The sequence below is a fragment of the Halichondria panicea genome, chromosome 9, assembly GCF_963675165.1.
Source record: "Halichondria panicea chromosome 9, odHalPani1.1, whole genome shotgun sequence".
Lineage (NCBI taxonomy): Eukaryota > Metazoa > Porifera > Demospongiae > Suberitida > Halichondriidae > Halichondria > Halichondria panicea.
Genome location: NC_087385.1, coordinates 36489 through 57154, shown reverse-complemented (window position 1 = coordinate 57154; position 20666 = coordinate 36489). Strand labels below are relative to the sequence as shown.

Sequence of the window (20666 nt, the reverse complement as noted above, 5' to 3'; positions counted from 1 at the left end):
TATCACTAAGTAACGTTGTAGTGATGTTGACATCACTTCTCTCCATATAAACTGCTGCACAGTAAAATGCCGAGTTGTTTTGAAAAATGACATTGCTGAAGGAAACTCCACTGTCTTGTATGTACACACTGCCTGTGTTTGCCACACTGCTTCTAAAGACAGAGTTTGTTATATTTGCTCTTAACAAGTTTTTGATATACAGAGCTCCTCCTTGACTGGAATAGTCTTTTTGAAACATGCAGTTACTGATGGTGAGGTTGCCTTCTCGCTTCTCGTTAAAGTTAAAAGATCTAGAATAAACTTTGACCGAATTTGTAAAAGTTGAGTTGAAAAGAAGTGTTTCACTAGATTTCGACTCAAATGTATAATCCTCTTTTGTGCCTCGAAAGCTACAGCTTGAAACCGTGACAACTCCAATAAAAAAATATATACCCCAGGGTTTCTCATAGGTACATACGGTCCATTATCCCATCCCCCACAGTTGGAAAAATGAAGTCCCTCAAACGAAACCCTTCCAGAGCCGGATAAGCTAATGTAGGCTCCATTCTCACAGTTAATGTCCACTCGACCACTTAACACCTTCAGCTTCAAGTCCAGATTGTATAAGTCTGTGGCTGTTATCTTTTCCGATAACTTGTGAGCTCCAGGCAAGAAAATCAAGCTCACATTTCTTTTCCAATAGCCAAATAAAAGATTTGGATATCTTGCAATAACGTCCAGAGTTTTGCACTGAAGGTGTGGAGGACTAGCTAACGTTGGTTTGATATGGTACACAGTGTTGTCCACTGCCAGAGCCACATTAATAACCAATGCTGCAAACACTATAGCTAGGAGAGTCGCCATGGCTCAATCAAGTGCGAATGAGATAAACTATTCTATAGCTATAGGCCTTTTATTCTAATCGTGGAAACTGTTTATTTTTATTGTTTGAAAAATGAAACTGTAATGGTATTTATTATCACATGTCCGTTTGTTATTTTGGGACATAAAAATATTAATAATTGTCTGCAGTTAGTTTTCTCATGCTATGTCTGTTATCGGCACACTATGTGTATATAAGGATGTATGTATTTCCCTGCATGGTCATTATAGCAGGTCTTATGTATACACACAGTTATGTAAAGTATTGGGTTCAACATTGATTTAATAAACATTATTATGAAGTCTTCAAGCACAACTTGGTGACATGACCATTTCTCAGAGTGGGACAAAACGAGTGGTGTTGGATGATCCTCACAATAATGAACACATTGATAACAAATAACGCAATGCCAGCAGTCCATATCCGAGTGAATGTGTTGTAGCCTTGGAACTCCAGGTAATAGGCAGGGACCAACCACAGGGCCTGGGGGGGTAGAACAATAGGTAATAGGCAGGGACCAACCACAAGGCCTGGGGGGGGTAGAACAATAGGTAATAGGCAGGGACCAACCACAGGGCCTGGGGGGGTAGAACAATAGGTAATAGGCAGGGACCAACCACAGGGCCTGGGGGGGTAGAACAATAGGTAATAGGCAGGGACCAACCACAGGGCCTGGGGGGGGGTAGAACAATAGGTAATAGGCAGGGACCAACCACAGGGCCTGGGGGGGGGTAGAACAATAGGTAATAGGCAGGGACCAACCACAGGGCCTGGGGGGGGGGGTAGAACAATAGGTAATAGGCAGGGACCAACCACAGGGCCTGGGGGATAGAACAATAGGTAATAGACAGGGACCAACCACAGGGCCTGGGGGGGGGGGGTAGAACAATAGGTAAGAGATCTGCCATAGAAAAAATCAATCATGATCATTGTCTATATGTGTAGCATCTGCTCTTCTGCCATTAGCCTCGATTCCACTAAAACACGTAATTTTGATGCGGCCTGGAATTGAGGCTACTCTGTCATATAAGCTATGAGGGGTTCAAACATTGCTACCTAACAACACATAGAGGCTGTATTCAAGTCATGATCACCTGTCCAAGGAACCACATGGTTGTCATGACTACCACACTACACAGCCTCAGGCGAGAGAAGGGGACGATCAGTGGCAGCAGACACAGGTACCACAAGAAATACTGTAGCAGAGGAAATACACATAAAGTAATGGTAATGGTAGAGGCACACACAGCAAAACAATATTACAACTATTGCGTCCACTGACCTGAGAGGTGCACACTTTGTTGAAGGTGACAAACACAAAGGTCTGCACAAAGCAACAGAACGGGAGGTCCCTATAGAGCCAGAGGGCTGATGCTATCAGCAGCAGGGCCTGAGGTATGAAGGCCAGTAACCCCACTGGCAGGGAGAGCCACGAGTCCTGGATCAAATATAACATGTAGAACCACACTGAGAAGTTGTGACGAGTGTCCCTTCTCGTTATATGATACAAGTACCCCTCGTGAATAAAGTCCATCCCACACCTGGTGTGTGTGTGTGAGTATGGGTGTGTGGGTGTGTGTGGGTGTGTGTGAGTGTGGGTGTGTAGGTGGGCTAGTTAATATGATACAGTACACGTTGTAGGTTCTGTATTAAACGAGACAATAATGCATTAGTTGATGTTATTAACTCACCACATAAAACACAACAATGTAGTGAGAGCAAAGGTTGCAGCACTTACGACAGTGAACTTTAACCTCTCTCTAGTCAGTAGACCCATTAACCACACCCTCTTCCCATCAGTTACTCCGCCCACTTTCACTGTGTAGTGCTCGTCAATAAACAGGAACATTGGGAGAGAGTACATGATAGGAAATATCTTCATATGAACAGCCAATCCAAACAGTACGCCTGCTGAGATGGTATGACGACAAACAAGCAGGTAGAGGCAGGATAAAACGAGAAAAGAAAGCAGAGACTCGGCATTCCCGCGACTGGACACAGTGGCTGTTAGTGGATTGAGCAGCCAACAGGCACACGATAGCAACTTGAGGGACTCTGAAACATGCCTCAAGCTGAGGAGCGTGTAGATTAGCCAACCAGTGAGGAGGTCAAAAATCACAAATAGGAATTTGCCGAATGAGAAGAATAGATAGTGATTGGGTGTGAGGATGAGTGCTAGCAGAGGTGTGTAGCGATAGGTGGGTCTGTCATAAGGGGACTCCCCCCTGGTAATGTGCAGGGCTGCATCACTGAATACATGATAGTCAATGTCAGTGAACTGTACAGTAAAGTGTCTGTCCTGCCATTCCCCATAAGCTATCAGGAGGACGCGTACTAGAGTAGAGATGAATAGTAGAGCTCTGAGGGACACACACGAGAGCATTCTAGACACACATGCAGTCAGCCAGTCAGCCTGTGTGTGTGTGCCCAGCGGAAATTAACCTTGGAAAGAATCAGTTTGCAGGTTGTGGCCTGGTATTACCATTTTCTATTACAGTTGCAATATATACTAGTGTATATCATAGTGTGTGTGTGCATACCTTTACATATCAAAGCTCTTGCCAGGAATTCCTTTTCTTCCAAAATTCCCAATCCGCGGCTTTACCCCGAGTCAACACACATCATACAATTGAATGTTAAAATTCACATGTAGCAAATGAACTAGTAGACTATTATATAAAATTTGACCAGGACAGTGATGACAAATGGACAGTGGAGTATAGGAAACAGTGTACACGTACAAGCGCAATAATAACAATATGTCAGCAATGAACTATCTAACTCTCTTGTCTAGTTGGAAGATAGGTGAGATGGGCTTGGTGGGCAGCTTGTCACTGTGAGTCACCTTGACCATGGAGTACTGCTTGATGGGCTGGGCCTTGTGCACCAGGGACTTCCGGTAATCACTCAACTCCTTCTTTTCTTGAATTTCGTGGAGGGCCCTTCTAATCAAGTTATCCTCTTCCTTTCTTTTCGTCTCTTTCTGTAGATTCTCGTCGAAGGCTGCTCTCTGTGTGCTACGAACTTCAGTGTTAAGAGTGAACTCATCAGGGTTTGTGACTGGCTTGTCAGACTGGTGAGGCATGAACGGTATCTCGTAAAGTACGGTGGCCTCAGATGCTTTGAACACCGTGGCTGCTCGTGCTTCACTCTCCTCTCTGTCAAGCTGTTGGGGGTGTGGTGTGTGTGGGGGGGGGGCAGTGATTAATTTTACACAGTTTAACATATTCAACATTTTATATTATGTAACAACTGAACAAAGCTACACATACAAACCCACCATTCATACACAGTGACACACACACACCTTCTCTTGCCAGTCTGAGGCATGTTTATTGGCCCTGACTACTGACTGGAGGTGGAAGGGTTGGGGCCTAGTGGGGAGGATCTCCTTCTTAGCTGGCACTGTGGGACCACCACTGAAGTCTGGGAGGACCTGAGCCTTGAATGGGGTGGGCTGCACCGGGTGAATACAGTTAACATGTAGTAGTATACAGTTATAACAGTTAGTACAGAGCTAAGTATTTCAAGAAAATGGCAATCAAGTTCCCAAGTTAAATGTCTATCAGTATGAGATACTGTACACTTATGACTGACCCTAGACTTTCTGAGGATCATTTCCACAAAGCTCTCTCTGGTTGGTTTGTCCTTGTCCCTCTCCTCAAAGCTGAATGGCTCGGTCTGTGTGGGCACACTGTCCTCGTGCTGGGGCTTGAATGAATGACTGAAGTCAGGTACAGGTTTAGCTTTGAACTGAAAACCAGTCTCTTCAGTACGCGGCTTCTTTGTCTCGTCGTTTCCGTCCCCCTCCTCATCGTCATGGAGACGACGTCTCTTTAAAGTGATAGCGGGAGACTCAGGGTTTGTCACAGGCAGTTCCTTCTTAGGAGGCAGACCCTGGTACATTGTAAGAGGTGATTGTAAGGATGTTGCTCATACAACCAAGTTCATAGGTGCATTATGAAGCATACTACAAGCTATTGAGAAGTTAGGCTGACTTTGGTACACTGACTATATTTTAACAGAACATGTACAATAGGTAGCATTGTACACACTAACAAGCTGTGTAGCTCCAGACTATACTCACTGTGACTTTGGAGAAGTCTGGCATAGGGTTGGCAATGAAGGCCACTGCACTGACATCTCCTGTGTCCTCTCTCTCTTTACGCTCGAGGCATCTCTTCTTAGTGGCCAGTTCAGGAGTGGCAGGTGGCATGAGGGATTGTCTGGGGACCTGGCGGGGGACACCCATCAACCCACCCATGTCAAACACAGCGGCATTGATCGGGTTGGCCTTGAACTCATACCTGAGAAAGAGAGTCAGAATAATTCCAATAAAACAATAGAATAATAGTACATGTACAGTGAATGATCAAGGCAACATAATTATGATTGAAAAGCAGCCTTCAAGATTGACACTGAATGTACCCCCCCCCCCCCCAAAGCTGTTTACCAAGCTTCAACACAAAACATTAGCTGTCCTAGATTGAAACATCCTATCCTCACTAAACCTTAGAGCCTAGACATGACATACAAGTACAGTGTGTAAAGTGATGTCCTCATGTATAGAGGGAGATAGGAGACAGACAGACTCACTGTTTCCTTTCCTGTAGTTCCTCTTCCTCGAGTTCTGCTGAGCTCTTAGCTGTGACCGGGCGTGTTCTTGTCTTGGTGGAGAGGTTGGGAGTGCGTGGGACAGTGAGGGTAGGATGGAAGCTATCCTGTACTAGGGGGCGCTTGAGGGTACGGCGGAATCTAGGGGGTGTGGCCTTCTGGTACTTGAGCATGAACTCAGCTGCGGGTACAATGGGTCCATCACTGCTGGGTTGTGGGTCCGTGGACCTGTGTCCTAGCTTGCGTTGATCAAGGTGGAATTTAAATGGCTTGACCTTTGTACCCGCAGGTGGCGTAGGAAGTCGAGTGCTAGAAGACTGTGCCTGAGAGAGAGAGTAATTAGAAAGAAAAGTCAAAATATTGTCACAAAAATAAAAGAGAATGCTCACCATGTTGGGGTTGAAGTTGTCAGCACTTCGCGAGGAGCGCAGTGAGTTGACAAATTGCTGTGAAGCCACACCCCCTGCCTCGTCGCCCCTGACAACCATACCTACAGGAGTAGGAAATCATAAATGACCAGAACACAATAATTAAAACTGTCAAAGGGATAAAAAAAATACATAATTAATTATCTGCGCTCCCAACCAAGTAGACTAACCTTTCTTCTCTCTGGAGGTCTGATGGAAGTGGAACTCCACAGTCTCAGTGGTGGGCAGCTTTCCCTTCACTTGGACAGGTCCACTGGTCTTGGAGAGTCTGGCAAACGATCTCCTTGATGCCTTCAGCCTCTGTCTGGTTTGATTCTGGAGTCTCTTCACCTCGTCCATCTGTAACTGCTCGTGTGTCTTCTTGGCAGAGGAGGGTTTTTTGGCAGATGGTGGCTTCTTATCCCTGTAGGGAAATACATCAGTAAGTACTCAATTCAAACGCAGACAATACATGAGTACATGAGTATAGGAATTACTTGACAGACTCTGATGTGCTAGGATCCTTCTCCGCAGTCTTGGGTGTGGTCCTGGGTGTGGTCTTGCGTGGTGGGGTGGGCCTCTTGACCCTGGGGGCGGGGGAGAGGAGGGAGTGGATGGATGAGACTGCCTTCAAGGCAGCAGCACGTTGAGATCTGTACCAGGGAAGGGTTACTGTGTTGATATCATTCTAAATACAGCTAAAATACTGTGATGGAACACACAGAACAGTATTGTAAGCTGCAAGCCTTCTACAAACGACCCACGGCTAACTGTACATGATACAAGGTATGTACATACTTGGCTTGGGGTTTGAAGCTGGCCTGCTTGATGATGGGGACATCCTTCTTAACACCGCCAGCCTTCAATGGTGACCCCTTAATACTACTGCTGCTACTCTTAGTCAACTCAGGAGATCCAACTTCTTTCTTCACAGTTACAGGCCCAGGGTTTATTGTGGGTGGGGGGGCTACGTGTTTCTTGACTGGGGGGATTGGCTGGGGTCTAGGGGAGTAAGCTCCTAGTGTAAGCTTTTTAGTTGGTGTCTTGGATATCAAGAACGTCTCTCTATCCTTGGGTTCATCTTGTCTCTCTACTTGCTGAAGCTCGTCACGTAGCTGGCTGTTTAGAGTTCCCCCCTCAACCTTCACTGTGGACATAGTGGTCGATACCGGCTCTGTCTTGATCACCATGCTAGTCTTGAGGTTAGGAGTCTCCAAGTGAGGTAGGAAGGCATCTTCAAACACATCCTCTGTGTGATTGTCTGGAGGGGGATAATAAAGACTAGTAGGATAGCAGTGGTGAGAGCTAGCTAGTGACACACACATGTACAAACATGTACACGTACCAAACCATTTGTCTGCTTGGTCGTCTTCAAAATTGGACAGGTTATGAAAGTCCACGAAGTGTTTTGGGGCATCAATGCTCTCATAGTCGACTTGGTTACACACTGGGTCCATTCTTTAAGCTTTTATTTGCAGCAAAAACCTCAGAAATCTCTAACTTAATTTGATAGCTAGTATTTCTTTATCAAAGTTGGTCATCAAACTTTCAAAATTACGCATGCGCATAGATGAGCCACGCCCACCAACTAATTATAGCCGCCCTCTATCATTGAGCAATACTGGCAGGCCAACTGATAACAAGTGGGCGGTACCATTTGGCCTATATAACTTTTTTGACTTGGTACACATTTATAATCACAAAAAATTCTTGCAGATCATCAACATTTAATATTTATAGTATAAACTCTAATAATCGACAAACCATCGCGTGCTTGTGGTAATAATAATCAATCCTGTGCTGTTTTCATGACAGGGACTAATGAAATAGTTCTCTGTCTTGTGTAGACGGCCACGATGACGATGACCACACCCACAAACATGCTCACAATGGTGGAGTGCCACAGGCCAGACTGACGACTGATACTGAACCCAAAGTACCTGTAACCATGGAGATAATAACATTGCATATTTTAAGGGTATAAAGTTTCGCAGAAAGACTATTAAAAAAGATTTCGCAGGTTTAATTTTCATGGACTGAAACGTTTTGCAGCATGCATGCACGCCAATAGTAAATTCATGAGTATAAATGTTCACTGTACATGCGAAACTACGAACATTTACACCGGCTATAACTATGGTCAGGCACTCCTGATATAGCCCATGGTGAGAAATTAAAGCCTGTTTTAAAATGCAATCTGAAAGCGCTCCTTCAGAAAATCTAACTCCGATGGTTCAAATTTATGATTGCTTAGAAAGGCCTTTCAGATGGTGCGTAATAAAACTATATTTTGGGCCTGGTTTTGACAAAATATAGCATGGTCTTTTCCCAAAAATGAGAGATTATGGCTACTGTACGAAAACAACCTGTTCTTTTTTGGGCAATGCTAATTATTAATAGCCTCACCCTTTAGGGCAGGTGATGATGAAGTCGTTCCAACCGTCCCCAGTGAAGTCAGCCACGACCGGAGGGGACACTGATTGACAGTCAAACTTGTGAGAGCTGAGGAGGTCACCATCGTCTGTGGACATGAGGTTCAGCACATCCCAGCCAATCACTAGGAGGTGGTCCTGGGGGGGGGGGGGGTGCACTGTGTAACAGAACATGGGGACACAGCTAGCCTCGTCGATTTTTTAGAAAATCAGATTCTAAGTGATTCTAAGTAACATACCTGCAGCAACTAGCTGACTGGTTGGCCTCAACTTTTTCCACTTATTATTACACCATTTTGAAATTTTAAGGAAGTACAGCGCACACCAGTACCCTCCGCCTACTCACTCACCTTCTTGCCGTATGCCTGCAGTGAAAGGGGTGTGGCCGAGGGTGTGAACGCTCCGTGCAGGAAGGCCACATGATAGGGATCATTCTGCCATACAGGATGAGAGGGATCGTACATCACCTCAGAGGCACGGTCCCAGTCTGATAAGATGTCCGTCTGCAAGGAAAGGGGAGAGAGGGTATTGTTACACACGTAGTACAGACTTCTTCTGTATAACCAGAGTACACTACCTTAATGTACTCCTGGTACATGTATAACTTATCAGCTATAACTTAAAACATTTAGAAGCTCTAATGTGAAATTTCAGTATCCATGACAACGTACCTGCCAGTTGAACTCTCCCTGAGGGCCGATGCTAGTCACCCGCCCACTGCTCAACACAAATACACTGTCGTACATCCGCCCCCGTTGTGTGTGTGTGAGGGTTGTGAGGCTGGGAGGGGTCCTCGGAGCGCCCACGTAACTATTGAGTATGTTCCCCACGTTCCAACCACCTCCTCCTAGGTGGAGCTTGAGGGGGGCACTGTGGTACACACTGGAGGGAGGGAGGGATTATTGCTAACACATGTATGAGTACAGAACATGCAGTATTCAACAATATTGAGTATTACTACAACCAAATGTACGTACCAAATAAAAGGCCGTACATTTCGGAGCACAATAATACCTGTATACTCACCTCTCTACTAGGACGGGGGCGAGTGGCTCAGTGATGTCATGATCTACTCTCTTACGACCAACCTGGTTCAGAGCAGGGAACCAATCTGTATACCAAGGGGCACAATTACACACCTCACACCTCACACACCTCACACCCACACACTCACGGTCAGTGGCTATGAAGCTCTCTGTCCAGTGGGTGGCCTTGCAAATGGAGTGGTGGAACAGAACCTGTTGAGAGAGTGATCAGCCATAATGAGTTGAGTAGGTCGGATTTTCAAAACCAAAACTGAAGCTAAAAGTACTCCATAGATAACTTTATCAGTTGACAAAACTCAAGGCTATAATTATAAATTATCAATTTGGGTTTGACTCGGATCTAAACACAAAAGCTGATATGCTTTTCTTGAGCTACAGAATGTACATTTAAATTACAAAATTGGACGTTTTAAACTAGTTACGGCCTTGCAATCGAACTGACCATACACTACACTACTGTACGTACCTTAGCGCTGGTTGCTGCAGCCATAGAGGTAGCCGTGCCATAACAGTCAGGCCCCTCCTCCTCTTGACCAGGCCCCGCCTCCCCAGGGTTAACCACAGAGTGAACATGATCAATACTACCATCAGCGTCAATATCAGCGTGGGCAGAATGATAGGGAGAGAGAGGGAGACTGACCAGCGGGCGACCAAAGAACAAGTGGAACACATGGAGGCCCTGTGGGGATACAGTCAAATCTTTTATTACAAATTCAAAGTAAAATTAACGTACATTTATACTAACAAAGACACAGTATATACAAAATAAAACATTTTTCCTATTGGCCAATATTGGGTAAGGGCTTACCAAGAACGTATACATTATAAGTAGCAATGTTGTGGTCAGGACTGACCTTCATGGAGTGCAGTATGAGGGCGTTGGGTCCCTGGACATGTTCCTCCGAGGAGTGGGGGCGTTGACCACCAAATGCCAACCCAGCAACATGGTCCACTGTCATGTCACGAACTATAGGCAGAGAGATCATTGCATATACACCTAGTGTTCTTTGAAGGGCCATTTTCCGTTCGCCCACCAAAAAATACGTTACTGGACGAATGGAAGTAAAGCCATTCAAAGATGTTCTATTAAACGCTATAGGTCCTTCAACAGTACATGTATGGCAATGTAACCTGTGTACTCAATAGCTTATACTGTAGAGGTGGAACAGAACTAACTACCCCACCTGAGGAGATGTGCTCTGTGACATGCTGGTTGTCGTTCTTTCTATCCTTCTTGAAATGGGCAAGTGTGAACCGTGTGTCAGAGCTGTCCCTCCAACTATGAGGCTACAGGAAGGGGGTGTGGTTAACAATGGGATTCCCATTAATGATGGTGTGATTAACTAGGGGGATTCCCTACTAACGAGGGCTCACCAGAGTGTCCCTGAGAGCTGTGCTGAACTGATGCCAGGAGACCTCTCCATCACGACGAAACCTTTTGTGGAGAATTAGCTTCAAGTGCTGAAAACTGGAGCTCTGTCAGTGTGTGTGTGTGTGTGTGTGTGTGTGTGTGTGTGTGTGTGGGTGTATGTGTGTGTGTGTGTGTGGGTGGGTGGATGGGTGTGTGTGTGAGTGAGTGGAAAATGGATAGATTTGAAGGCACGATATCAGTGTACACAATAGTCTATGAAAGTGAATGCTAGCACAATAATTATACATGTACTCAACAAGCGTGTGTGGTAGTGACTCACAGGGGAGTATGCTGGTACAATGTCAGACAGTGATGGAGAGTGTGCCCACCTCTCCTCGCCAGTGCGTCCCTCCAATGCAGTCACACAATAACTACCCAGTGATGACAGCAAGTCCTCCTCATTCTCAGGCAGACCACCTCTCCTCATCCTACATACACTCACACACTCACACATGGCTATTCCAAAGGTCACCTCTTGACACTCTCCTGTGCCCCCTGGTGAGAGGTCACCTCCCTACCCCCCACGATGACCACACCCCCATCACCTTGCTGTATACCCACTGGCACCACCAACATGGCAGCCTCGCTAGAGAGAAAAACAAATAATATGAAGAAATAACAGACAGCTTGTATATACCTCACTGAAATGTCATTCTTGTCTGTCAGTTTGTTCTTCCATAGTAGCTTCAGCTCGTGGTCAAAGCAGAGCACTGTCCAATCAGATGTGAGTACAGAGATCACCTGATGTCGTACTTGTAACATGCTCTGGTACGACTGTAGGTATCCAGTTGCCATGGAAACCGGTCGGCTACCCTCAGACAGCTCGAAAACATCAGCAGAAAACTAGCAGGTTCATCTCAATGCAATAATATGAATTTCAGTTGCTCACTTTCTCAATAATTTTTAGAGATGATTTCTTGTCTCCTGGTACTCTCATTTTGTCCGCAGGGAAGCTGTGAACTTTGACCTTGTGATCATACGTTAGTACCACCATATCTATAGGGGAAAACACAAATCCATCAACACACAAGTTCAAGTATTCATATTATATTTCTTCTACCTATAAGTCCATCACTGTCTAGATCAGTGACAATGGGTGGTGATAGTTTCTCATCCTCCTGAGGGAAGCGTCCATTATCGTACAGTGCTGGGTCGATCGCCTCCCTCCATACCATCCTGATAGCAGCCGTGTCCCTGGTACGCAAGAGCCCAGCCGCCAGGCTACACGCTATGAACACAAACACCAGCTCACGCTTTGTTACTAGCCTCTTGATAGGAGGAGAGGACCTGGGGGGGACACTAGGAGCTCCAGGCTGGTTGGCTGGGGCAGGGCCTGGGTGGTCAGTGTGTGTGGGAGGGGGGTGGTTGTGTACGTGTATATTGGGTATATAAAAGCACATTGTTCTACTGATAATACCTTGTGGTTGCTGGACAGTGGTGGGTCGATGTGTGGTGAGTGTGTCTGATGGTTGGAGCATCCTGGGACAGTAGCAGAATAAGCTTCTTCTTGTAATTAATTTTATTGTGTGTTGACCCTTTACGTTAAACAGGAACGGATCGCTACATATGAACTGATAAACAATAATACTTCAATAGTGTAGCGATCCGTTCCTATTTTGTAGACTATTAAATGGAAGAAGACAAGGAACACTGGAGAAGTGTATTCGAGCCAGCTAATGTTCAGCGAGTGGTAGCCAGACTAGCCCAGACACAGAGAGAGGAGCAATGGCCAGAGGAGGCTGATAGGAAGTGTGCAGCTGTCCTGGTTCCCCTGGTAACTGTGGGAGGAGAACCTTCTGTACTGTTCACTCTGAGATCCAGAGAGTTGTCTCATCACAGGAACCAAGTCAGGTGAGACCCTGGGGGAACATGTATGCATCCATTTGTGTCTCTAGTATATAACTGAGGTAGGCCTTGTAGGGCTCTTGTAATGGAGGAATATAAACCTCCTAGTATATATAATATTGTACAGGCCGTAGCTTGTGGTCTAACAACCACTTATCCCTGTCCCTGCATGGGTTGTAGTCTTGTCAGTGGTACAAACTCTTACAATAACAAGCTAGCTGTCATTCTTAAATGTGTTATTTCTCTCGTGCAGTTTTCCCGGTGGTGTAGTGGATGATGGAGATGGCACGTCCACTGCCACAGCCCTAAGGGAGACGGAGGAGGAGCTGGGGATTTCCCCTCAGAGTGTGGAGGTGTGGGGGAGACTCCATCCACTTCCTGGCCGTGGCCGCTCCTCTATCATCACTCCAGTGGTTGGTAGAGTGAGGGAGCTGGACTTCACTACACTGAGAGTCAACCCAGCTGAGGTGAGGGACCCCTAGAGTGGAGTGAAGTTGTCTCCATCATCTTGTCGACGCTCAGTATTATAGTATCGTATTACTAGAATGTTTTGCCAGCATCAAACGTATGCAAACTTTGCTAGGGTTGATCAATTCTCAACAATAAATAAAATCGCAATAAATACACACGATCCTTGCCATAATACAATAGTTAGATCGCAAAAAGTAAATTTTTCAGCTGATTTGGCATTCGCAAAGGTTTTTTATGGTTACTGGTTGTGTACAAATGGCTTTGTTAGTACTTCAATGTATATGGATTTAATCCCCCCCCCCACACACACCCACACTGTTCCAGGTGGAGGAGGTGTTCACGCTGCCCCTGCATCACCTGGCCAACCCTCGTCACCAAGGGTACACAGAGTTCAGGATGAGGGGGCGTAGTCTCACCTCGTATCATAGCCCCGCCTTTAGAGGAGGTCCCCATCGGATATGGGGGTTTACAGGGTTCATTCTGGACATGGTGTTATTGAGACTGGCCCCCACAGCTGTCAAGTACTCTCCCATTGTCAGCAGAACACTCACCACCACCATAGCTAGAACATTCAAACACTGACTGTGGACACAATTCTTGAATCCACACTGTTGGTATTTGTGGGTGGGGCTGTGGCTTTGTCAAATTATTACATATGTATAGTGCAAGTGTTGAAGATGTCTACCAACCTCCTGGAAGCCCATGAAGCCTGACAGACTAGATCTAACAGAGCACGGTGTGTTGAGAGCATGGGTCACTTGGTTACTGATATGCTATGGTCATGATGATACTATACAGTCACTAGTCAGCGTACCAGATCACTGTGGTAGTCACCTGTACTCAGATCACTGTGGTAGTCACCTAACATGCCCATTAAAGTGTGTCTCCTCATGTATGCAGATTATGAAAGCAAGGTTCCGCTCATTTCTCAGTCGACCACCAGTTGAACCATCACCTCGTTGGGGTCAATTCTCTGCAGTTGACGGACACCATTACATGTGGAGGGGGGCTGGTCCAGGACTGAGAGGGTCTAATATCATTGCTGTGTATGATCCAAGCACTGAGCTGTGGAGCCTCTTGCCCACCACTGGACCTCTACCCCCTGAAGAGCGGGGTGGTTGCTCTGTTTGTGTAGGTCGTTGCCTGTACACCTTTGGTGGTAGTGATGGGTCTTCTTACGTCAATGACATGAGCAAGCTTGATCTGGACACTCTCCAGTGGACCAAAGTTCAAACCTCTGGTAGTCAGCCTATGAAAAAGGCTTTCTGTGGACTTGTCCGTGTGAATGAGAGAACTTTGTGCTGCTTTGGAGGACTCGGTATTGAGGGCACCACACAACCAGGATCAACATTCACCAAGAGTGGACACTCTGATGGAATGGGATGGACAAACGAGTTTCATTTCTTTGACACACAAAATGGTAATTTTATCAAAGTGCGCATTCGCTGTATGTTTTCACACTTATAGGGTATCTAGCTACTGGTAGGCGGAGTCCCACCCTTACTCACATAGGAAACCATGTTCACTTTCATATCAATCAATGTTATAAGGATGATGTAACATTGTACCATTCTCTAAATTGCCCCACCCCCACTTCCAGGTGTGTGGTCGTCCCCCCCTGAGCTCAGAGGAGAGAGAGACCTCCTCCCTGTGATGACTTCACCTTCACCATGGTGGACCAGCACAGGGCAGTTCTCTTTGGAGGGTGGCAACCTGGCCGTGGTGTGGTCAATGAAGTCTACATATTTGACTTCAGGACCATGGTGAGTTGGAATTAGTACTGCCACATTGAAATGCACAATACTGTGTGTTCACTGTGTGTAGGAGGTCACTAAGGTGAAGCCAGTACAGGGAGAGCCATGGCCAGTGGAGAGGGAAGGCCATGCTGCCTGTTGTCTCAACTATGGCCAGGACCACCCTCAACTACTGGTGTACGGAGGACTGGGTGAGGACAACGAGCCATTGGGGGACATGTGGTTACTGGATGTTGATACTGTCAAGTGGGCAGAGGTGAGGATGTAGACCTACAATACACAACCTGCAGCAGTGATATATACCACAACTGCTGCTTCAGCCTGAGGCTATAGTTGTAACATTGTACATGTCTGGTAGTGTGTGGGTGTGCGCTACATGTACTGTGCACACTGGTAGTAGACTGTCAGTGTGGAATACGTTTGTAAGTCTTAATTTAACTTTTAGGAGGCTTTTATAAATACTCATATTATGTACACACAATTCTATAGCTACTGCAATTCTATAGCTACTGTGTTATATTGTTATACAGTACATGTCAAACAGAACATCACTCTTTGTGCCTCCAGGTGACACCTCCTGAGTCAATGACACCACATTACTACCACTCCATCACTGCCACCAGTCTGGGACCAGGACTCACTGAGGTCCTCGTGTTTGGAGGCAAGCAGGAGGTGGGGAGAGATCCCCTTGCTGAGACCACCGTACTGAGATTTAGTGAGCAGCTACTAGTACATGTAGCCATGGCAACTATTGTCTGATAGACAAGCACACACAATACATGTGTCAATGACTCTGAATGCATATACTGTTACATTTGTTCCTTAATCCCCCCTACAGAGTTGACTGGACCCTCAGCGTCTGTTGCTGGACCCTCAGCTGGGAAGTGGGCTCTCGTGGATGTGGCCCACAACGACACTAGAGGCTCCGCCCAGCGACTGAGTGAGAAGAGGATCAGACAAGCAATCGCTTGTGCCTCATTTGTCAGTGAGACCAGCGACCGCTCCTCTCAAGACCGGGTGAGGGCTCTGGAACAACAGTTACGAGCAGCAGAGCAGAGAGAGCACGACACTCAACGTCACCACCACCTACAGTTGCAAGAGAAAGATCGAGAATTGACCGAGGCCAACTGTCGTCATGGAGATGCTGAGGAAAGAGCACAGCTGGCAGAGCAAAGAGAGCAAGCTACACAATTACTTTTACAAGTGAAAGATCGAGAATTGGCGATTAGAGATCATGAATTAGTTACACAAGCTAGAGAATTGGCTGAGATCAACAGAAGAGAAGCTGACCTGTCTGCTCGAATCATAGCTCTAGAGAGGGAGTTAGAAGGCAAGACGAAAGAGTTGGCAGCACACAACACAGAGGTGTGGAGGATTCCGGCAAACAGAGTGATCACGATGAGAACGATTGGCACTGGAGGATGGGGGGAGGTACTGGAGGGAACAGTGAGCGTAGCCGTCAAGCGACTCTTTGCTGCCATTGTCAACCCACGCAATCTGGAGAGACTCCAGAGAGAAATGAGGCTCTTGGCTGAAGTACGACACCCCAATCTGGTGCATTCATTGGGGCAGTGTTTGACCAGTCCCCTCCTCTCATCATCACTGAGCTTCTGGACATAAATCTCCGACAAGCGTACGAAGAGAATCAACTGGACCCAGGAAACCGCCTCTCGATCTTCATGGACATTGCCCTAGCTCTGGACTACCTGCACCAGCGCTACGATCCCATCATCCACCGTGATGTGAGTGCTCCCAACGTCCTCCTCCAGCGAATGCCCAACCACCAGTGGAAGGGGAAGGTCTCTGACCTTGGCTCAGCCAACTTCCTGCAGCATGCTCATACGATGGGAGAGGGGGCCATGATCTACTCCCCTCCTGAAGTCATCCCTCAACCGCTTGTACGACCTCCTCCACAAACTGTCAAGATTGACGTCTACAGCTACGGCATTGTGTTGGCTGAAGTGACTGCCAGTCGATTTCCGAGTCAAGATAATTTCCCTGAGATATTTGAAAGAATCAAGAGAGAGCGTCCTGCAGTGTACGAGCTGATAGTCGGCTGTATTGAGAGAGAGCCCAGCCATCGACCCAGCATGGCACAGGTGATGGTGGAACTGAACAAAATAGCACCCTTTTAACTATGAACAATGTGAACACTTATAATTATCTAGTACCGTCTTCTTAATTAATTAATTATAAATTACTTCATGAATTTTATTTTTAGCTTTGGCTTTTGTAGTGTGTGTTTGCACTCTCCTATTATGATGATACTATTGTCAGACTTTATCTCAGTCTCATGCTAATCGAATCAATTATTTGGTATGGGCAAACGTTATTCGAACAATAATATAGCAGTAACCACAAAACCAGTCCATAAATACAATCAAAGCAGTGAATATAGATCTAAGAGTGTCACTGTTGAGAGCAGCCCACCCTCTGTGCCCCGCCCACTCTTTCATCATCCTCCTCATCTTCATCGTATATGGCTCCACCCCCTTGTGCCCCGCCCACTCCCCTCGTCCCCTCACTCTCTATCATATCCACTTCCTCTGCCTCTGGGTCCAGTGCTGGTGGGCCAGGTCGTGTGGGCAGGAGACACTCCAACTCCTGTGTGTGTGTGTGTGGAGTGTGTGGGTGTGTGTGTGTGTGTGTGTGTGTGTGTGTGTGGGTGTGTGTGTGTGGGGGGGGTAGAGTACATTGCTATACAGTGGGGGCGTGTGTATTGGATCAGTATACCAACTACTTCACAAAGACACCTTAATTATAGAAGACAAGGTGGTACAGCATAAAGATATTGCATGTATACAGTGAGGCCTGTGTATTGAGAGGCTGCCTACACTGCACACACATATCACATGATTATAGCCACTGCATACCTTTAGTTGACTCTCCTCCAGGAAACCAGAGTCAGGGAATTGGATGGTGAACTGAACATAGAGGTTGCCCTTGACATCAGGCCTCCTGAACACTGGCATCCCCTCACCCTCCAGACCATGGATACAGCCTGCATCAGTACACACACACACACAACACTACTAGCAGAAGGTTGGCAAAGACTTTGTAGAATGTCACCATGTGTACAATACTGCCTACACAACGCAACCACAAGACAACTCTGAGAAGCTAATGTTCACAGGAGGACCCCTTACTTATTGCATCTTCATCACAAACCATAATCGTAGATGGACCTGCTCACCTGGTGACAGCACTGCTCCTGGTGGTGTGGACAGACGTAGGTTCCTCCCGTCCAGGTGGTACAAAGTGCAAGTGAAGCCACACAAGGCCTCCCTTAAACTGATGCTCTTCTCCACAAACAGGTCACAGTCGACTCTCCTGTAGTCGGTGTGATCCAGCTGCTGCAAGATGACTATCATGTCCCCAGGCTCTCCATCTGGCATCTCATCAGCCATGCCTCGGAATGGAATCTTTTGCTCGTGTCTCATTCCCATACTCACTGGAACCTGGCCAAGCATAAACAATAACAAAAAGCCATAAGTTGTGTTTCAATGATTTTCCAATTTTTGACAAAATAATCACAACAGTCCATAATTCTTTATTAAGTGCTCTAATTATTCTCATACCTCTTGTTTGTGGTTGATTTCCACGAGACGCTTTCCTTTGCATTTCTTGCACTTGTCCTTGTCTCTTATGTAATCACCAGACCCCCCACAGTCTGTGCACACGCTCTGTATCTGCTGCATCATGCCGGGGCCGAGTGGGCGGTGGGTCACCTTGATACCAGAGCCACGACAAGGCTTGCACGTGGTCACTGAGCCTGACTTGCCACCAGTACTGTAGGGGAGGAAGGAAACAACGAGAGGAGGTTCATATGTATTGTTTGGGGATGTAGAAATACAGACACAGGAATTAGTAATAGACACAGGAACAGAAAACATCAGAGAATTACAGGCCCTCAAAGAAGAACCAAAGAGGCTAAACAATAGATTAATTATTGGAGTGATAAATTCTCCACCGTTTACCGTTTAATCAATAGTTTGGGAACTCGTTCAGCTGCCATAACTTGAATTCCGTGGATCTAATTTTAACAATTTTAGAATTTTCTGAAAGCTTAGAAAGAGACCTTTTAAATGATGTCATCAAATTTCATATTTGAGAGTTAAAAGTATTTACCAATTTGGCCACACCATGGATAATAGCCCATGGTCCAAGGCCGAAAAATGACGAATTATGGCCCCAACGAAATTTTGGATCCAAACACATAATTTGAATTGTTTCTTTCTAAGCGTTTAGAAAATCGCAAAATTGTTGACAGCGAATCAACGATACTCAAGTTAATGGCTGCTGAAATAATTATGTTCAACTACAACCCCTCTCCCCTGTTTGCTTTTGTTAATTTCGACTAATCACAGAACTTGTATTTAAGAACGCCATTGGAAAGATCATTATTAACTCATAAAGACAACCATACAATGAAATTGGACAATCAATTTATAGAGTAGCGTCTCACCCGTTGCATGTTTTGCAGACAACTTGTCTCTTGTACTCGACGTGTTTAGTGGCACCGTTGTACATCTCCTCCAGCGACACTCTACACACACACAATACACAGTGAGTCAAGGGCTATCACACACACCCACACACACACACACACAACCATGGAGAGGCACAGTAGGTGAATGAATGACAGGATGTGCTTTTGGAGACAATAATTATGATATCAGAACCACACACACACACACACACACACACACACACACACACTTACTCTAGTGGTAGTCCAATGGTTTCTGCTTTGGCTACTCTTCTGCGGCCGCCCATACCACCAACTGCAGAATTAACAGCAGGCTAGTGAACAAAGGGTTAATAGTTACAGCTCTATTACTTACAAATATCTCCCCCTCCTCCAAACATTTGAGAGAAGATCCCTCCAAATGGTCCTCCTGGATATATACAGGTCACAAAGGGTTAATACTAGTTGATTTACATACTGTTAAATACCTCACCTTCACTCACACACACACACACACACACACACACACACACACACACACACACACACACACACACACACACACACACACACACACACACACACACACACACACACACACACACACACACACACACACACACACACACACACACACACACACACACACACACACACACACACACACACACACACACACACACACAAGCATATCTCCCCTATCCCCCTCACACACCATCCCCTCCACCCACACCACCCACCCTCTCCTCCACCGGGGGCGTCTCCCCTCACTGCTGCCATTCCAAAGCGATCGTACATTTGTCTCTTCTGAGGGTCTGAGAGTACCTCATAGGCAGACTGGATCTCTTTGAACTTGTCCTCTGCCCCAGGGTTCTTGTCAGGATGGTACTGCCTCGCTAGCTTGTGGTAGTTCTGGGGGGGGGGGTGTAAGGTGTGTGTGTGTGGGTGGGAGGGGTGTGTGTGTGGGTGGGTACGATAAGGATAATTGTGTGTTGCGCTATTAAGTAGCTACGAACGTAATTACTCACTTTCTTAATATCAGCATCGGAGGCATTCTGACCCACCTCCAGTAAGTCATATAGTTCTGTGTCAGCCATGATACCTGGAGTACAGTAACCAGGGACTGGGGTAGGCACAGGGTATGATAGAGGAGTGGACTCACTGTGTGTATGGTAGTGTGTAGTGTAGGGTCGCGAGGGACAGAGACGTTTCTAGAGCTGCTGGGATCAAGTTCGAGTCTAGTCTAGTCAGGGAACATGCTGTGTGTTCACATTAGGTCATGCCGTGTTAGGGAAATACCCTCGAATGTAATGGGTATAGACCGTCAAGTACACTAGCCTCGATCCCAGGCCACAC

At 46.3% G+C, this 20666-nt stretch overlaps 8 protein-coding genes across 8 annotated transcripts; 4 read left to right on the top strand and 4 right to left on the bottom strand.

Annotated features, from left to right (window-relative positions):
• Positions 1-1138: 1138 nt before the first annotated feature.
• Positions 1139-3491, bottom strand: LOC135340688 (GPI mannosyltransferase 1-like). Its single transcript, XM_064537026.1, has 5 exons — positions 3403-3491; positions 2554-3275; positions 2145-2403; positions 1957-2058; positions 1139-1345 (listed from the first exon to the last, which is right to left on the bottom strand). The coding sequence occupies exons 2-5, from the start codon at positions 3243-3245 to the stop codon at positions 1157-1159; spliced, it is 1242 nt and encodes a 413-aa protein (XP_064393096.1). The 5' UTR covers positions 3246-3275; positions 3403-3491; the 3' UTR covers positions 1139-1156.
• LOC135340685 (targeting protein for Xklp2-like) lies at positions 3492-7439 on the bottom strand. The gene is made up of 10 exons (XM_064537022.1): positions 7229-7439; positions 6682-7144; positions 6381-6536; positions 6075-6307; positions 5866-5966; positions 5459-5799; positions 4950-5169; positions 4460-4759; positions 4170-4319; positions 3492-4028 (listed from the first exon to the last, which is right to left on the bottom strand). Exons 1-10 carry the CDS (start codon positions 7338-7340, stop codon positions 3636-3638), a joined length of 2469 nt encoding a protein of 822 aa, XP_064393092.1. The 5' UTR covers positions 7341-7439; the 3' UTR covers positions 3492-3635.
• A 134-nt stretch (positions 7440-7573) lies between these two features.
• LOC135340677 (uncharacterized) lies at positions 7574-12350 on the bottom strand. Its single transcript, XM_064537014.1, has 16 exons — positions 12190-12350; positions 11833-12105; positions 11662-11768; positions 11410-11615; positions 11245-11358; positions 11053-11200; positions 10736-10837; positions 10546-10648; positions 10216-10328; positions 9828-10040; positions 9490-9553; positions 9342-9426; positions 8987-9197; positions 8666-8818; positions 8290-8453; positions 7574-7823 (listed from the first exon to the last, which is right to left on the bottom strand). Exons 1-16 carry the CDS (start codon positions 12248-12250, stop codon positions 7673-7675), a joined length of 2268 nt encoding a protein of 755 aa, XP_064393084.1. The 5' UTR covers positions 12251-12350; the 3' UTR covers positions 7574-7672.
• A 15-nt stretch (positions 12351-12365) lies between these two features.
• Positions 12366-13764, top strand: LOC135340681 (mitochondrial coenzyme A diphosphatase NUDT8-like). Its single transcript, XM_064537020.1, has 3 exons — positions 12366-12623; positions 12871-13084; positions 13413-13764. Exons 1-3 carry the CDS (start codon positions 12403-12405, stop codon positions 13668-13670), a joined length of 693 nt encoding a protein of 230 aa, XP_064393090.1. The 5' UTR covers positions 12366-12402; the 3' UTR covers positions 13671-13764.
• Positions 13765-13991: 227 nt separating this feature from the next.
• Positions 13992-14742, top strand: LOC135341216 (kelch domain-containing protein 2-like). The gene is made up of 2 exons (XM_064537728.1): positions 13992-14522; positions 14689-14742. Exons 1-2 carry the CDS (start codon positions 13992-13994, stop codon positions 14740-14742), a joined length of 585 nt encoding a protein of 194 aa, XP_064393798.1.
• LOC135340680 (uncharacterized) lies at positions 14124-17125 on the top strand. Its single transcript, XM_064537019.1, has 5 exons — positions 14124-14508; positions 14689-14851; positions 14913-15098; positions 15410-15557; positions 15681-17125. The coding sequence occupies exons 2-5, from the start codon at positions 14759-14761 to the stop codon at positions 16460-16462; spliced, it is 1209 nt and encodes a 402-aa protein (XP_064393089.1). The 5' UTR covers positions 14124-14508; positions 14689-14758; the 3' UTR covers positions 16463-17125.
• LOC135340683 (uncharacterized) lies at positions 16462-17125 on the top strand. The gene has a single exon (XM_064537021.1). It carries the CDS (start codon positions 16522-16524, stop codon positions 16975-16977), a length of 456 nt encoding a protein of 151 aa, XP_064393091.1. The 5' UTR covers positions 16462-16521; the 3' UTR covers positions 16978-17125.
• A 26-nt stretch (positions 17126-17151) lies between these two features.
• On the bottom strand, positions 17152-20633 carry LOC135340679 (dnaJ homolog subfamily A member 2-like). The gene is made up of 10 exons (XM_064537018.1): positions 20473-20633; positions 20339-20412; positions 20051-20222; positions 19687-19740; positions 19566-19626; positions 19308-19388; positions 18421-18631; positions 18036-18300; positions 17716-17843; positions 17152-17446 (listed from the first exon to the last, which is right to left on the bottom strand). Exons 2-10 carry the CDS (start codon positions 20405-20407, stop codon positions 17252-17254), a joined length of 1236 nt encoding a protein of 411 aa, XP_064393088.1. The 5' UTR covers positions 20408-20412; positions 20473-20633; the 3' UTR covers positions 17152-17251.
• Positions 20634-20666: the final 33 nt, after the last annotated feature.